Source organism: Otolemur garnettii, unplaced genomic scaffold (assembly GCF_000181295.1).
Source record: "Otolemur garnettii isolate 467f Iridium unplaced genomic scaffold, OtoGar3 scaffold00018, whole genome shotgun sequence".
NCBI lineage: Eukaryota > Metazoa > Chordata > Mammalia > Primates > Galagidae > Otolemur > Otolemur garnettii.
In genome coordinates this window covers 27,374,593-27,390,719 of record NW_003852413.1, presented here as the reverse complement: position 1 = coordinate 27,390,719, position 16,127 = coordinate 27,374,593, and the positions used below count along the sequence as shown (strand labels likewise).

At 40.1% G+C, this 16,127-nt stretch overlaps 1 protein-coding gene across 1 annotated transcript in view; it reads left to right on the top strand.

Annotated features, from left to right (window-relative positions):
* Nucleotides 1-16,127, top strand: part of ZNF652 (zinc finger protein 652) — a 60,099-nt gene that overhangs the window by 29,171 nt on the left and 14,801 nt on the right. The window contains exons 3-5 of the mRNA XM_023511266.1: nucleotides 9,753-10,914; nucleotides 15,024-15,171; nucleotides 15,527-15,642. Of these exons, the coding sequence (XP_023367034.1) occupies nucleotides 10,009-10,914; nucleotides 15,024-15,171; nucleotides 15,527-15,642 (1,170 nt within the window). The 5' untranslated portion in view covers nucleotides 9,753-10,008. The remainder of the gene's footprint in view (nucleotides 1-9,752; nucleotides 10,915-15,023; nucleotides 15,172-15,526; nucleotides 15,643-16,127) is intronic.

The following is a 16,127-nucleotide window of genomic DNA, read 5'->3' as shown; positions in this document are numbered from 1 at the left end:
CCTTTCTTTCAGCATAATGTTTTCAGGGCTCATCCGTGTTGTACCACATATCAGTACTTCATTTCTTTATGGCTGATAATATTCCATTGTATGGATATATGTTTTATTGATTCATCACTTGATGTACATTTGGATTATAATGCTTCTGTGAATATTTGTTTACAAGTTTTCATATGAGCATAGATTTTTTTAGTTCTCTCGAGTATATATCTAGAAGTGAAATTGCTAGGAACTCTAAATTTAACTTTGAGAACTGCTAAACTGTTCTCCAGAGTACACCATTTTATATTCCCACCAGTAATGTATGAAGCTTCCGGTTTGGGGCCAGGTAGGATGGCTCATGCCTGTAATCCTAGAACTCTGGAAGGTTGAAGCAGGTGGACCGCTGGAGCTCCAGAGTTTGAGACTAGCCTGAGCAAGAGTAAGACCTCATCTCTACTAAAAATAGAAAAACTAGCTGGGCATTGTGGCAGGCTGAGGCAAGAAGATTACTCAAGCCCAAGAGTTTGAGATTACTAAGAGCTATGATGCCAGGGCTGGGCATTGAATTTTTTTTTTTTGTGAGACAGAGTCTCACTTTGTCACCCTTGGTAGAGTGACATGGTGTCATATCTCATAGCAGCCTCCAACCTCCAACTCTTGGACTCAAGCGATTCTCTTGTCTCAGCCTCCCAAGTAGATGGGACTATAGGCTAGGCTATTTTTTTTTTTCAAGAGATGAGGTCTCACTCTGGCTTAGGCTGGTCTTGAACCTGTGAGCTCAGGCAATCCACCTGCCTCAGCCTCCCAGAGTGCTAGGATTATAGGCGTGAACCACCATGCCCAGCCTTACTTCGTCAGGTTTTAATGGAAATGATCACAGTAATACACACAAACTTCTCACTCTACTTTTAAAAATATCTTCTTTGAGCAGGGCATGGTGGCTCATGCAAAATCCAAATCCAAATCCTGGCATTCTGAGAGACTCAGGCAGGGGGATCCCTTGAGCTTAGGATTTTGAAATTAGCCTGAGCAAGAACAAAACCCTGTCTTTAGGAAAAATAGAAAAATTATCCAGGCATCATGGTAGGCACCTCCCAGCTATTCAGGAGTCTGAGGCAGGAGGATTGCTTAACTCCGGAGTTTGAGGTTGCTATGAGCTAGGCTGACACCATGGCACTCTATGGGCAACAGAGTGAGACTGTCTCAAAAGGAAAAAAAAATCTTCTTTGTTTAAATTATATTCTCTTACCAGTAGATGATGTTTGTGAATGGAATTGAATAATGGGATAATGTTCCGAATATACATTGTGATCATGTAGGTCCTGCAGTATAGCTTATTTAGTATTTGATTTTTTCTTTGGCCCTGGAGTGTTATTGGTGAAAGTTAAGATTGCTTAAGCTGTGTGATGAGTAATGCGCTTTAGTTTTTATTGTCTTATATAGAAATGTGGAAACTGTTGATGCTTGAAGGTAATTAGGTAGTACCTAAGAGAAATACCTCTCTTTTGTCCTCTTCCACTGGCTGCACTGGCATATTATTGGGGGAAACACAGTGGCAGTCTCATTTAAATGCATGTGTATATAACTACAGTGAAATTTTATTTTTGCAGTAGCTTAATCTAAAACTGAAGGTGACAGGCATTTCTCAATAACATTTCTTAACAGAGAATGAATTATTAGATGGGCTACTTAAAAAATAATTGTTTGACATGTTAAATTTTTATTAAATGAGATTGCATTAAAATTAGTTCTGTTTTTTAACCATATAAAATAGAAGCATCTGAGAACACTTTATAATGCTTATCCAAAATATGACCTAGTGATATGTCATTTGAGGTTTTTGTTTATTGTAAAGATGACTCTTACAAAGTGGTGTGGTAGCTTTTCTGGTATATTCCAGGTTGATAATGTAAGGACTTTTGGAAATAAGGGACATTTATTAGCATTCTACTGATCCTATGGTATTAGAATGGAACCTTTTTTCACTGTAATTTTTGGTTCTGTAACTTCTACTTTATATGCCAAGTTCAAAGTCCACAAATTTATTTATTATTTATTTCAGATTTACTTATTTGAAAGCTTAACCATTCTGTTACAAGAAGGTGAATTAGGCTAGACATGGTGGCTCACATCTTATAATCTTAGCTCTCTGGGAGGCCCAGGCAGGTGGATCTCCTGAGCTCAGGAGTTTGAGACTAGCCTGAGCAAGGTGAAACCCCGTCTATAATAAAAATTGAAAAACTAGCCAGGTGCTGTGGTGGGCTGGAGTCCTAACTACTTGGAGGCTGAGACAAGAGGATCTCTTGAGGTTGTAAGCTATGATGTCAGAGCATTCAACCCTAGGACGATTGAATGAGACACTGTCTCAAACAAAAAAATCAAAAGAAGAAGATGAATTAAAACATAATTTAAATTTTGGGTCTTTAATTTGCCAAAACTGGTTACTATGAAATACAAACTGTAGGTGGAGCCAATTGAAAATATATCCACGTCAATTAATATAACATTCTGGGCATTCTGAAAGGAGATGTGAATTCCACCAGCTAAGGATAAAATTCAGACTCTGAAACACTAATTTGAAATTTTATTTTTTTACTTTGTGTGGCATAGGTATTTTTTTGTTCACAACCTATGTGTATCTTTTGAGGTAATTGTTTCCCTTAATTCAGTAGGAGACAGGATAGTAAACTGGGACTATGAGCTAGAAAACCAGCATCCCAGCATTTGCTCCATCATTTAAGAGCAGTGACGATGGAAATGTTGAATTGAATTGAACCTCAGCTATAAAGTTATTTTAGGGTGATAGTGCTTAAGTATAAATAAAACCTGTATAGTTTCATTCCTGTCATTTTCATGATGTGTTTCTTAATATGCAGCATTCCTACCTACCTCTTCCCTTCACCCTTAGACTTCTGCTTGTCCTTCAAGACCAGCTCCAGCTTTATCTCATCTCTTAAACTTTCCTTGACACATTACCACCTTTTACACTACTTAACTCCCTTTTCACACTGACACCATACATTATGTGTATAGGTGAATGTGTTTACTTAACAAATACTTACAATAGTGCTTTCTATTACAAGATATTTTCATAAGCATTTATACCAGTAATAATCCTAGGAGGTAGATATTATTATCTACATTTTATAGAAAATGAGTAATTTGCCCAAGGTCACTCAGCTAGTAGGTGCTGGAGCCAGATTTTTAATATTGACAGTCTGTTTTCAGAGTTTGTTTTGTTTTTGTTTTTTTTTTGAGATAGAGTCTCACTATGTCACCCTTGGTAGAATGCTGTGGCGTCACAGCTCACAACAACCTCAAACTCTTGGGCTTAAGTGATTCTCTTGGCCTTAGCCTTCCAAGTAGCTGGGATTATAGGTGCCCACCACAATGCCCAACTATTTTTTTTGTTGCAGTTGTCATCGTTGTTTAGCTGGCCCGATCCAGATTCAAACCCTCCAGCCTCGATGTATGTGGCTGGCGCCGTAACCACTGTGCTACAGGCACCAAGCCAAGTTTCAGAGTTTGTGCTATAACCACTGTGGTGTGCTTTCATATCTGTCTCCTGGGCAGACAGACCTTTGTGCATCTTAATGGCTCTAGCTCCTATAGTAGGTTTGTAATGAATGTTTAACAAATGTATGATAAATATGTCTTAAACTGTCATATAAAACATCATCATATAAACATATAAATGCAAATTATAACCATGACCATATGCATTTTGTAAAACTGAGAGTAGAATTTACCAAGCATTTTAGTTTTGCAGATTATTTTCTTTGGCTCCCACTTCTCAACTTCATAAATTACTAAGGTATAGATTGGTAAAATTTACAGATTGACAGTACCAAAATTTGAATTAAAAAATGAACCCACAGTTGCACGTGGTGACTCATGCCTATAATGCTAGCACTCTGAGTGGCCAAGGCACATGGATTGCTTGAGCTCAGGAGTTCAAGACCAGCTTGAGCAAGAGTGAGACCCCATTTCTACTAAAAATAGAAAAAAAAAACCTAGACAGGCATAGTGGCATGTGCCTTTAGTCCTAGCTGCTTGGGAGGGTGAGATAAGAGAATCACTTGATCCCAGGAGTTTGATGTTACAATGAGCTATGATGACACCACCGCACTGTAGCTGGGGCAACAGAGCAAGACTTTGTCTTGAAAAATAAAAAAGAAATACATTTTGGGCTTGGCACCTATAGCTCAGTGGCTGGGGCACCAGTCTCATACATCTGGACTGGCGGGTTCAAACTTGTCCTGGGCCTGCTAAACAACAATGACAACTGCAACAAAAAAATAGACAAGTGTTGTGGCAGGTGCCTGTAGTCCTCGCTACTTGGGAGGCTGAGGCAAGAGAATCGCTTCAGCCCAAGAGTTTGAGGTTGCTGTGAGCTGTAATGCTGCAGCACTCTACCAAGGGCAACATAATGAGACTTTGTCTCAAAAAAACGAAATACATTTTGTAAGAATATAGCTGGCATAAATAGTGAGGGTTTTTTTTTAATGTATCTGGACATAATAAATTGAAACCTAGAAAGGATTCACTATTCTAGATGCCATCAAAAACATTCATGATTAATGAAAGGAGGTCAGAATATCAACATCAATAGGAGTTTGGAAGAAGTTGATTTCAACCCTCATGAATGACGTTTGGGGGCTCAGAACTTCAGCGGAGGAAGGAACCACAGATAGGGAAGAAATAGTAAGAGCCTTAGAAGTAGAGCCTGAAGATGGGACTGAATTGCTGCAATCCCATAATAAAATTTGAGTGGGTGAGGAGTTACTTCTTGTGGACAAGCAGAGAAAGTGGTTTCTTAAAATGGATTCTACTCCTTGTGAAGATGTTGTAAACATTATTGAAATTGAATATTATTGTAAATACTGTTGAATTGAATGTTACCTAAATTTAGTTGATAAAACTGACAGAGTTTGAGAGTATTGACTCCAATTTTGACAGTTCTGTGAGTAAGATGGTATGAAACAGCATCACATGCTACAGAGAAATTTTTCATGAAAGGAAGAATCAATCCACGTGGCAAACTTCATTGCTGTCTTATGTTAAGAAATTGCCACAGCCACCTCAACTTTAGCAACCACCACTCTGATCAGTCAGCATCAACATCAAGGCAAGACCCTCTACCAACAAAAAGATTGCAAGTTACTGAAGGATTAGATGATCATTGGCATTTTTTAGCATTGAAGCATTTTCAGTTAAGGTACATGTATGTACATTAGCACACTATTATAGACTACAGTATAGTGTGGACTTAGATTAACGAGAAAACTAAAAAATTCATCTGACTTGCTTTATTTTATTTTACTTTATCTTTGAGACAGAGCCTCAAGCTGTCACCCTGGGTAGAGTGCTATGACATCACAGCTCACAGCAACCTCCAACTCCAGGGCTTAAGCGATTCTCTTGCCTCAGCCTCCCAAGTAGCTGGGACTACAGGCACCTGCCACAACACCCAGCTATTTTTTGTTTGTAGTTGTCATTGTTGTTTGGCAGGCCGGGGCTGGGTTCGAACCCGCCACCTCAGGTATATGTGGCTGGCACCTTGGCCTCCTGAGCTACAGGCACCAAGCCGTGACTTGCTTTATTGTGCTATTCCAGTGCTCTGCAATAAAGATGTGGGAACCAAATCCACATCTCTAAAGCCTGCACTCTTAACCTTCACCACTAATAAAGTGGAAAGTATAGTGGTTTATGAAGCCACTGAGCAAACCAGTGCTTGCTTTTAAGGAAGGTATAGGATTAGGGTGTTTAGCTTTTTTTTATGGTCTTTACATAAAGCCGCCTTTTTAATTGTGAGAAAGCTTGCTCCTGATGGCTTTAAATGTTAACTCACTGGGGCAAATCTTGTATAAACCAACATTATTTCTGAGTTATACTGACCTAATTTAATTTCTGTTTACTAGTAGCATTTGAAGTAATTTACATTAGAGAAATATGCTTTGTAGCATCTTTAGTCTTTCTAGAAAAGCTTTTTTTTTTTTTTTTTTTTTAAGATAGGCTCTCATTTTGTCACCCAGGCTGGAGTACAGTAGTGTCAGCTGACTGCAACCTCAAAACTCCTGGCCTCAAATGACACTCCCATCTCAGCCTCCCGAAGTGTTAGGATTATAGGTGTGAGCCACTGTGAATGGCCTAGAAAAGCTATTTTATTGAACACCACCTTAATTAGTGGGTACTATGAATGATTGTGAAGTCCAAATGTTTAATTTCTTCCTTGTCTCAAGACTGAATTCTATTCAGCCTTTGTAGCTCAAAGACCTCAGTTTTACATTAAGCATTTGATTCTTCTAAACACTACAAATACCTAATTTGCTAGACTTTTTTCATTCTTGATTATAAACTAATTATTTCTTTTCTAAATTCATCCTTTTCATGCAATAATTTGTTAAATAAAACAAATGAACACACTCATAATAGTCCATCTTCCCACCCAAGCTCCTAGCTTTTGTGGTACATTATCTACCTTCTGAGATAATTCACTGGTAATTTCACCACTGCATAATATAAATTGCTAATCTTATAGCTCCTAGTAACTTTTCTTGCCCCCTTCCACCTTGTTTCTAAGCCTTGCCGTCTGTTTTAGATTTTTTGATAAGGCAGCACCTCACTCTGGGTTCTACCTGTACCAACTTGGATAAGCCAGATTATGCAGTCATAAGCAATGTCATATCTCAGTGACTTTAAAAACATGCTGTGCAGGAGGTGCTGGCCCCATATACTGAGGGTGACAAGTTCGAACCCGGCCCCAGCCAAACTGCAACAAAAAATAGCTGGGCGTTGTGGCGGGTGCCTATAGTCCCAGCTACTCAGGAGGCTGAGGCAAGAGAATCGCCTAAGCCCAAGAGCTGGAGGTTGCTGTGAGCTGTGACATCACGGCACTCTACCCCTCTACCAGGATGACAGCTTGAGGCTCTGTCTCAAAAAAAAAATTTTTTTTTTTTTAAATATAATTTCAAGACTCAGCGCCTGGAGAACAGTGGCTACGATGCCAGCCACATGCACTGAGGCTGGCAGGCTCAAACCTGGCCCAGGCCTGCTAAACAACAATTGACAACTTCAACAAAAATATAGCCAGCTGTTGTGGCAGGCACCTGTAGTCCCAACTACTTGGGAGGCTGAGGCAGGAGAATCACTTAAGCCCAAGAGTTTGAGGTTGCTGTGAGCTGTGACGCCATACAACTCTACCAAGGGGTGACATAGTGAGACTCTGTCTCACACACACACACACACACACACACACTTAAAAAAATATATATATATATATAATTTCAAAAAAAGGAAAAAGTAAATCTATAAGTACAAAGAAAATGGGAGAGAAAATGAAAGAAGATAATAGCAAAGGGCTGATAATCATAGTTGTGAACTATACATAGTCATCATAATATAAGCAATAAATATTGATTATTAAAAAGTTGTGATATAGCTATATTGGAAGGATAAGGAGAGAAAGTTGGGAACAATAAGGTAAGAAAACTACGTAGGTGATGAGATATTATCTGAAGTTGGGAAAAAAGTCAAGAAATAGAAATAAAATCATATTGTATAGAAATAACAGAAATAGGGCAGCGCCTGTGGCTCAGTGAGTAGTATGCCAGCCCCATATGCCAAGGGTAGCAGCTTCGAGCCCAACCCCGGCCAAACTGCAACAAAAAAATAGCCAGGTGTAGCAGGCGCCTGTAGTCCCAGCTACTTGGGAGGCTGAGGCAGGAGAATCACCTAAGCCCGGGAGTTGGAGGTTGCTATGAGCTGTGACGCCATGGCACTCTTCCGAGGGTGATAAATTAAGACTCTATCTCTAAAAGAAAAAAAAAAAGAACAGGGCGGCGCCTATGGCTCAAAGGAGTGTAGGGCGCTAGCCCAATATACCAGAGGTGGAGGGTTCAAACCCAGCCTTGGCCAAAAACTGCAAAAAAACAAAAAAACAAAAAAAAAAAACAAAACAAGAAAGAATTAACAGAAATAAACACAGGGGTTGGAGGGGACAGCTAAAATAGCATTATTGCCCTAGGGGAGAATGAGACTCACAGTTTAGAGTATATTTGACTTATAGGACTATGGATAGATGGATATCTTTTTTTTAATGCTTACTTTGATTAAGATAATGAGTTTAAAAAACAACCCCAAAGTTTTGTGGTGGGTATTGAAATAATGAACAATAAAAGCTTTTATAGTGCCTATGCACATAGCAGGCATTTAATAGATACTAGTTTCCTTTTGTCAGCTAGACAAGGTATGTGCTTGCAGTAATATTCATATGACTCAGAGGTTAGGTGGTTGGCTAAACAGCAATGTGCGGTATGTCACAGAGCAAATTATGTACCTTTCTAACCTATTTTTTTAAAGGATGGTTTTATTTTTCTTGGAACCTTAACAACCTGATGGTTACTGTTTCTTAGAATTTAGACTTCTGTGTAACCAGCACTTGAAAAGTGACCTAGTTATTGAGTAGTTCTAGTAAGCTGTCCTGGAACAACTTTAAAAATACTTAGCAACTTTCAAATTACTTTAATGAACCTGAAAACAATTGCATCTACACCTAGATTATACATTATTTAAAGTCAGGACATTTTCTTTCTCTTCTATAGTTATTTCTTACTTTGGGTAGGGGGTGGTTTGTTTGTTTGCTTCAGACAGAGTCTCACTCTGCTGTTTACTGCCCAGGCTAGGTTGCCATGGTGTTAGCCTAGCTTGCAACATCATCAAACTCCTGGGTTCAAGTGATCCTCCTGCTTCAGCCTCCCAAGTAGCTGGGACTACAGCTCATACCACAATACCTGGCTAATTTCTTTTTTCTGTTTTTAGTAGAGGCCAGGTCTTGCTCTTGCTCAGGCTGCTCTCAAACTCCTGAGCTCAAGGGATCTGTCCACCTGGCCTCCAAGAGTGCTAGGATTATAGGCATGAGCCACCTCATCTGGTCTCTCTTCTATAGTTATTTCAATTAAGTGTTTTATTTCCATGGTCTACTGTACCTATCCCACTACCACCTTTGTTCTGTGAGCGCTTACTGCAGTGCATGTACTGATCGATGTTGAAAGCAAACCAGTAGTATAATGCTCTTGTGTGTTTCATGTATAACACATATTGTATAACTAGCCTGAAAAGGCCTTGTGGACAAAAACCGTATATTTTGCCATATGAATATGCCCCATGGTATCTAGGAAAATGAGTGCTATGCAATAGTAGGTATTTATTCATTAGGTATATATTCTGTTCTTGGCATTACACTAAGCTCTAAGCCTATCTTGGTGAACTGGACAGATGTAGCTCTTGCTGTTAAAATTTACCTTTTAGGCTCAGCGCCCATAGCTCAGTGAGTTAGGGCGCCAGCCACACACACCAAGGCTGGCAAGTTCAAGCCCAGCCCAGGCCTGCTATAAACAACAATGACAACTGTGACCAAAAAAAAAGCCGGATGTTGTGGCAGGCGCCTGTAGTCCCAACTACTAGGGAGGCTGAGGCAGGTGAATTGCTTAAGCCCAAGAGTTTGAGGTTGCTGTGAGCTGTGATGTCACAGCACTCTACCAAGGGCAACATAGTGAAACTCTTATCTCAAAAAAGAATTTACATTTTAGTAGAATGTTTGTGAATTCTTGTAATCCAGAAAAATAGAGGCCTGTGCTAAACTGTCAAGCAGTAAAAAGCTTTGTATATATAAAGAGTTTAATAATTTTAAGCTATGTTTGTTGTGACTTAAATGGATGCTATATAAAGGAAATGGTGACATCTGATTTTTTTTCCGCTTTGCTTTGTAGATAAGATGCTCCAAGTCCCTTGCAGCTCTCTTCAGAAGAAAAATCACTAGTGCTCTGCTCTTGCCATAATACCAAACCTTTTTGACTTATACTTTGGTGCTGCAACACTGGAAGAATTACACACAGATTCCAGGAATAACTTTTTTTTTCATTTGAGTGCTTTGTGGATGGAAAACAATTTGAGTCTTAATAATTACTTTGATTTTAAAGCTATTTCTCTATAGTCTGAACTCTTTTAAAGTGGGCCACTTAACCAATGAGCCACACAGCCAGTTCTTGTCAGGAGCTGGTTGAAAACTGTGCTGTGCATGTAGCAGGGATGGCACAGGAAGATAGCCGTCGTGGTCAAGTGCCATCTACGTTTTATCATGGTGCCAACCAAGAACTTGACCTGTCCACCAAAGTGTACAAAAGGGAATCAGGAAGTCCTTATTCTGTGTTAGTGGACACCAAGATGAGTAAACCGCACCTCCATGAAACAGAGGAACAGCCATATTTCAGGGAGACAAGAGCAGTGTCTGACGTGCATGCTGTTAAAGAAGACCGGGAGAATTCTGATGACATGGAAGAGGAGGAAGAAGAGGAAGAAGTCTCTTACAAAAGGGAGCAGATCATAGTAGAGGTAAACCTTAATAATCAAACATTAAATGTATCTAAAGGGGAAAAGGGTGTCTCTTCACAGTCCAAAGAGACTCCTGTTCTTAAGACAAGCAGTGAGGAGGAAGAGGAAGAAAGTGAGGAAGAGGCCACAGATGACAGCAATAACTATGGAGAGAATGCAAAGCAGAAGAAAAAGGAGAAGATAGTGGAGAAAGTCAGCGTTACACAAAGGAGAACAAGGAGAGCTGCCTCTGTTGCTGCAGCTACCACTTCCCCTACTCCCAGAACTACAAGAGGTCGTAGGAAGAGTGTAGAGCCACCTAAGCGTAAGAAGCGGGCTGCAAAGGAGCCCAAAGCACCAGTCCAGAAAGCTAAGTGTGAAGAGAAAGAGACTCTGACCTGTGAGAAGTGCCCCAGGGTATTTAACACTCGCTGGTACCTGGAGAAGCACATGAACGTTACTCATAGGCGCATGCAGATTTGTGATAAGTGTGGCAAGAAGTTTGTCCTGGAAAGTGAGCTGTCCCTTCACCAGCAAACAGACTGTGAAAAAAACATTCAGGTAGGTTTCATCACCAAGAGGGCAAACTTTTCAGGATAGAACCTGGCTGTTCAGATTCATCTTGTATCTGCCCAAGAGAATAAATACGATAGAGGCTGAAAGGACAGAGTTCACCAATTTATCATTTGAAAAGCTCCTGCTTTGGTCTTTTCAAAACTGAGGCTTAACATTCTATTTCAAAGGCATTAAATTTAACTGACGCTGGACTAGTGGGAACCCAGGTACACTGGAAGGGGGATCTGTTATAGATGATTGACCAGAATGTAAAATCGACACCAACTTTGCCCTGAGATTCACTGTTGTAGAACATGTAATTTAATTCATTCTGGCATCTTCTCTGTCAAGGCGGGAGATACTGAGTAAAGGTCAGGAGTAGAGAAAGGTCCCTTTCTAGCCTTAAAAAAAGGATGCCAGATTCTAGTGCAGCTGATGGGGACAAAAACCATAATGACTCAGACCGGTGGAAATGGAAGATCTCCAGGAGTGAGTTTGCTTTTACCAGTGGAGAGATGACAACACTAAATTTGTCAAGAGGCTGAGCCCATGGGAATATGCAAACTTTAAACAGAGCCTGAGCTGGTTAAAAATGTTGCCCACCTGGCCAGTAGGGGTACATAATGCTACTACAATATTGTTAAGGTAACAAAATACGGTATTCAAACCAAGCTGGTGTCTTGAAAGGACTATATTGCAGTAGGTTAAGAGATGTGCTAATTATATTATGTTGAGTGGATTGCAGCTATATCAGTTTGCCCATGCATATTAAATATTCATAAAAGGTAAGTCTATTAATGTCTACATAAGATTTGTAAAATAGTAATATCTTGTACCATATTTAAGTCAAACTATTTAAAAAAGATAAATTGTTTTGGTTTGTATATTGGAGTACTGCTAATATTGGTAGTCACTTGGAAGTTTCACTTTTCTCCTGCTCTTTTAATCAACAACTGGGATCATTGCTTTACTTTAAAGAATGGTTTGAAAAATAGAAATTACATTTGCTAAAAATTCACTGCTTTTGATTCATCAATTGTGACTTGATCTCCGACACGCTGAGTAAATGAAAGAAGACTGAGTCATGGCGCCCATATCCTCCAATAACTGCTAACACCCTGGCATGATTATGAATTGGTTGCAACACTTCAGGCCAAAAAAGGAGTGATGCAGTGCTGCACCCTAGAGGTCAAACTGGACTCTGTAATGATTCATTATTGAAAAGGTGTTCTTAATCTTTATATATATATATTTTTTTTTTCAACTTAAATTTGCTTTATTAAGTTACAAAAAACATTTGATAAATCCTTTTTTGGTGATTTTCTTTGCTGTTCCTCATCATAATATTTTTAAACTTGTGTTTAAGTTTTGTGGATTCTGCTAAATGAACGAACTCTCTTCCCAAAGAACAGTGCACTTTATAATGTATAGATCCTAATAATCTTGATGACTTGGTAGCATGTAAAAATTAAAACCCTGCTCTTACAGAACTAGTCTATCTTTTTCTAACACAAAATCTGGTCATAGGCTTATGTTTTATCTCAGAGTTGTTATTTCCTAGAGTGGCATTGGTACTCAGAGATCTTTATTTATAGTGAATACTAGCTAGTTCTCTTAAGTATCCCAGAGTCTGATAATTAACCATAAACTTTCTAGTATTGTTTTGCTTTAACAAGAAGTATTTTATTTTGATATACTTTGTCTGATATTCTAGGTTATTAATGATTGATAATGTAAAGGACTAATGAACATGGCATTTTTTTTCCCTATAGATTTATGTAAAGAGAGCTCTAGATCTGGGCTAAAGGGCAAAAGGGGAATGATACTAATAGTTTAGAGATTGTTAAATTCTGCCAGAGGGAAATATTTAATAGACTAAATTACATTTGGGAAAATATGACAAAATTCAATTTTTTTTTTTTTAGAGACAGAGTCTCACTTTGTCACCCTCAGTAGAGTGCTGTGGCATCACAGCTCACAGCAACCTCCGGCTCTTGGGCTAAGCCGATTCTCTTGCCGCAGTTTGGCTAGGGCCGGGTTAAAACCCGCCACCCTCAGTATATGGGGCCAGTGTCCTACTCACTGAGCCACAGGCGCTGCCCTACAAAACTCAATTTTTTATTAATGAAGGCCCTAAATGCTTTTTATAAGGTATAAAAACAGTTTTATACTCCTACAGATCTATAATCATTAATATACTGTTTTATTTTTATTTATGCTAATTTATTTTAATTTTTTATTTTTTTGAGATAGAATCTCACTTTGTCAACCTTGGTAGAGTGATATGGTGTCATAGCTCACAGAGCAACCTCAAATTCTTGGGCTCAAGTGATTCTCTTGCCTCAGCCTCCTGAGTAGCTGGGATTACAGGCACCCACCATAACGCCCAGCTATTTTTAGAGATGGGGTCTCGCTGTTGCTCAGGCTGGTCTCAAACTTGTGAGCTCAGGCAATCCACCCGCCTCGGCCTCCCAGAGTGCTGGGATTACAGGCGTGAGCCACCACGCCTGGCCCTATTTATGCTAATTTAAATTAGCTTGTGTTCTCTAGTAAAAACCTATTAACTGCATGGTTACTCTTGTGTAGGAGGCAGCTGTTCTTGCTAATTCATACAGTAAAAAAACTTGAAAGTTCGGGCTGTGCCTGTGGCTCAAAGGAGAAGGGCTCCCGCCTCATATGACAGAGGTGGTGGGTTCTAAACCCAGCCTCGGCAAAAAACAGCAAAAAAAAAAAAAAAACAACTTGAAAGTTCTTTTCATAACACTAGATAATAGTAGTCAATTTTTTTTTTTTTGAGACACAGTCTCATTATGTCACCCTCATTGGAGTGCTGTGTTGTCACAGCTCACAACAACCTCTAAGTATTGGGCTTAAGCGATACTTTTGCCTCAGCCTTCCAAGTACCATGTTTTCCCAAAAATGAGACCTACCCAAAAAATAAGCCCTAGCAGGATTTCTGTGCATTTGTTAAATATAAGCCCTACCCTGATAATAAGACCTAGTGATGGGCTGGGCGCCTGTGGCTCAAGCGGCTAAGGCGCCAGCTACATACACCTAAGGTGGCAGGTTCGAATCCCCAGCCCGGGCCCGCCAAGCAGCAATGATGGCTGCAACCAAAAAATGGCCAGGCCTTGTGGCGGGCACCTGTAGTCCCAGCTACTTGGGAGGCAGAGGCAGGAGACTCGCTTGAGCCCAGGAGTTGGAGGTTGCTGTCAGCGTGATGCCATGGCACTCTACCCAGGGGGATAGCTTGAGGCTCCATCTCAAAAAAAAAAAAAAAAAAAGACCTAGTGATGGGCGTTGCAGCCCAGATACGCTGCATAGCCACGCCATGCATTTCAGTGTGGAGCGTTAAGGAAGACTGGAATACCTTTTATCTGCCACAGCTCCTTTCTCCAAGCTGTTCGCACTTGTGCGGGTGCACATGTGGTAACTGTGGTCGCAGGCATCCTGTTGCACACGTGCAAACGGCTAGGGGAAAGGAGTTCACGCATCACTAGTGCCAGCCCCACCAACAAGGTCGGCTCCCCCTGTCAAGTTCCAGAAGAAGATGACTTCACTGTATTTGAATAAATGTAGATTATTGTATTATACTTAATAAAAATAAGACAGCCCCTGAAAATAAGTCCTAGTGTGTCTTCTTGAGAAAAAATAAATATAAGACAATGTCTTATTTTCGGGGAAACACGGTAGTTGGGACTATAGGTGCCTGCCACAATGCCTGGCTATTTTTTTGTTGCTGTTGTCATTGTTATTTAGCAGGCCTGGGTGGGATTTGAACCCTTTAGCCCGGGGTATGTGGCCAGCGCCCTAACCACTGAGCTATGGGCACCGAGCCAACAGTCAATTTTGTTATATTAGTTGAACTTTCCACTTTTTATCTTAGTTTTTGCCATTGTTTTCATACTCCCAAAGCATGTCTAAAAGATGCATCTTGGAAAATAGAACATATAGATGTTGGTGTTAGAATCTGGACTCTGTGGAAGAATAGCATTTATCTGGATTCTGGCCTTGGGCCATGAACTGAAAGCACATCCATTTCATCTGCCTATAGGCTGCTATGGCTTTCTGAAAGCCCCTGTAAATAAAGATTTTTTTCTATTTATCCTGTTCAGTGTGTTTCCTGTAACAAATCATTCAAGAAACTCTGGTCCCTTCATGAACATATCAAGATTGTCCATGGATATGCAGAAAAGAAATTTTCCTGTGAAATTTGTGAGAAGAAATTCTATACCATGGCTCACGTGCGGAAACACATGGTTGGTAAGTTTTTTCTCCTTTTCTCTCACACTTGTATTTTACTTTTGTCCTTTGGTGTGTTTTTTACCCTGGATTGGGCAGGATATGAAAAATTATCTAACTTTAATCAGTTTTGACATGTTGAAACTAAATACAACGTGTCCTTTATAAGCGTCACCAAATTGGATGGTGTACTCTTCCACACCCAGATTTCTTTTCAACATGGTTATTTTTCTCTTTAGAACAGTACTATTAAAGACTCACAGATCAGAGTGTAGAAAACTAAGATGGCATAATTGCTTTACAGCAGGACATTGTCTTTTCCAGTTTTAAATTCCTGGTGGATTTGTTTTGAGTATAAGTGTATTCTATATTGCAGCACACACGAAAGACATGCCATTTACATGTGAAACCTGTGGAAAATCATTCAAACGCAGTATGTCACTCAAGGTGCACTCATTGCAGCATTCTGGAGAGAAGCCCTTCAGATGTGAGGTAAGAACGTGCTACCCACAGGCCTAGACCTCGGGGTGAAGGTGGCAGTGAGGGAGAGGTGTGCTGAGCACAAGGCGCTGTCCATGGGGCCTTCAGACACACACTCTCAGCTTTGTGTGTTCTCTCGCTGCCAGGTAGAAAAATGCCATTTTTTTTCTTTTGTTTCTTTTTTTTTTAAGAGATAGAGTTACTTTATTGCCCTCGGTAGAGTGCTGTGGTGTCAAAGCTCCCAGCAACCTCTAGCTCCTGGGTTTAGGCTTTTCTCTTGCCTCAGCCTCCCGAGTAACTGGGACTACAGGCACCCGCCACAATGCCCAGCTATTTGCTGCAGTTTGGCTGGGGCCAGGTTCAAACCTACCACCCTTGGTATATGGAGCCAGTGCCCTACCCACTGAGCCACAGGTGCTGCCCCAGAAATGCCGGGTTTTTTTTGTTTGTTTTTTTTTTGAGACAGAGCCTCAAGCTATCCCCCTGGGTAGAGTGCC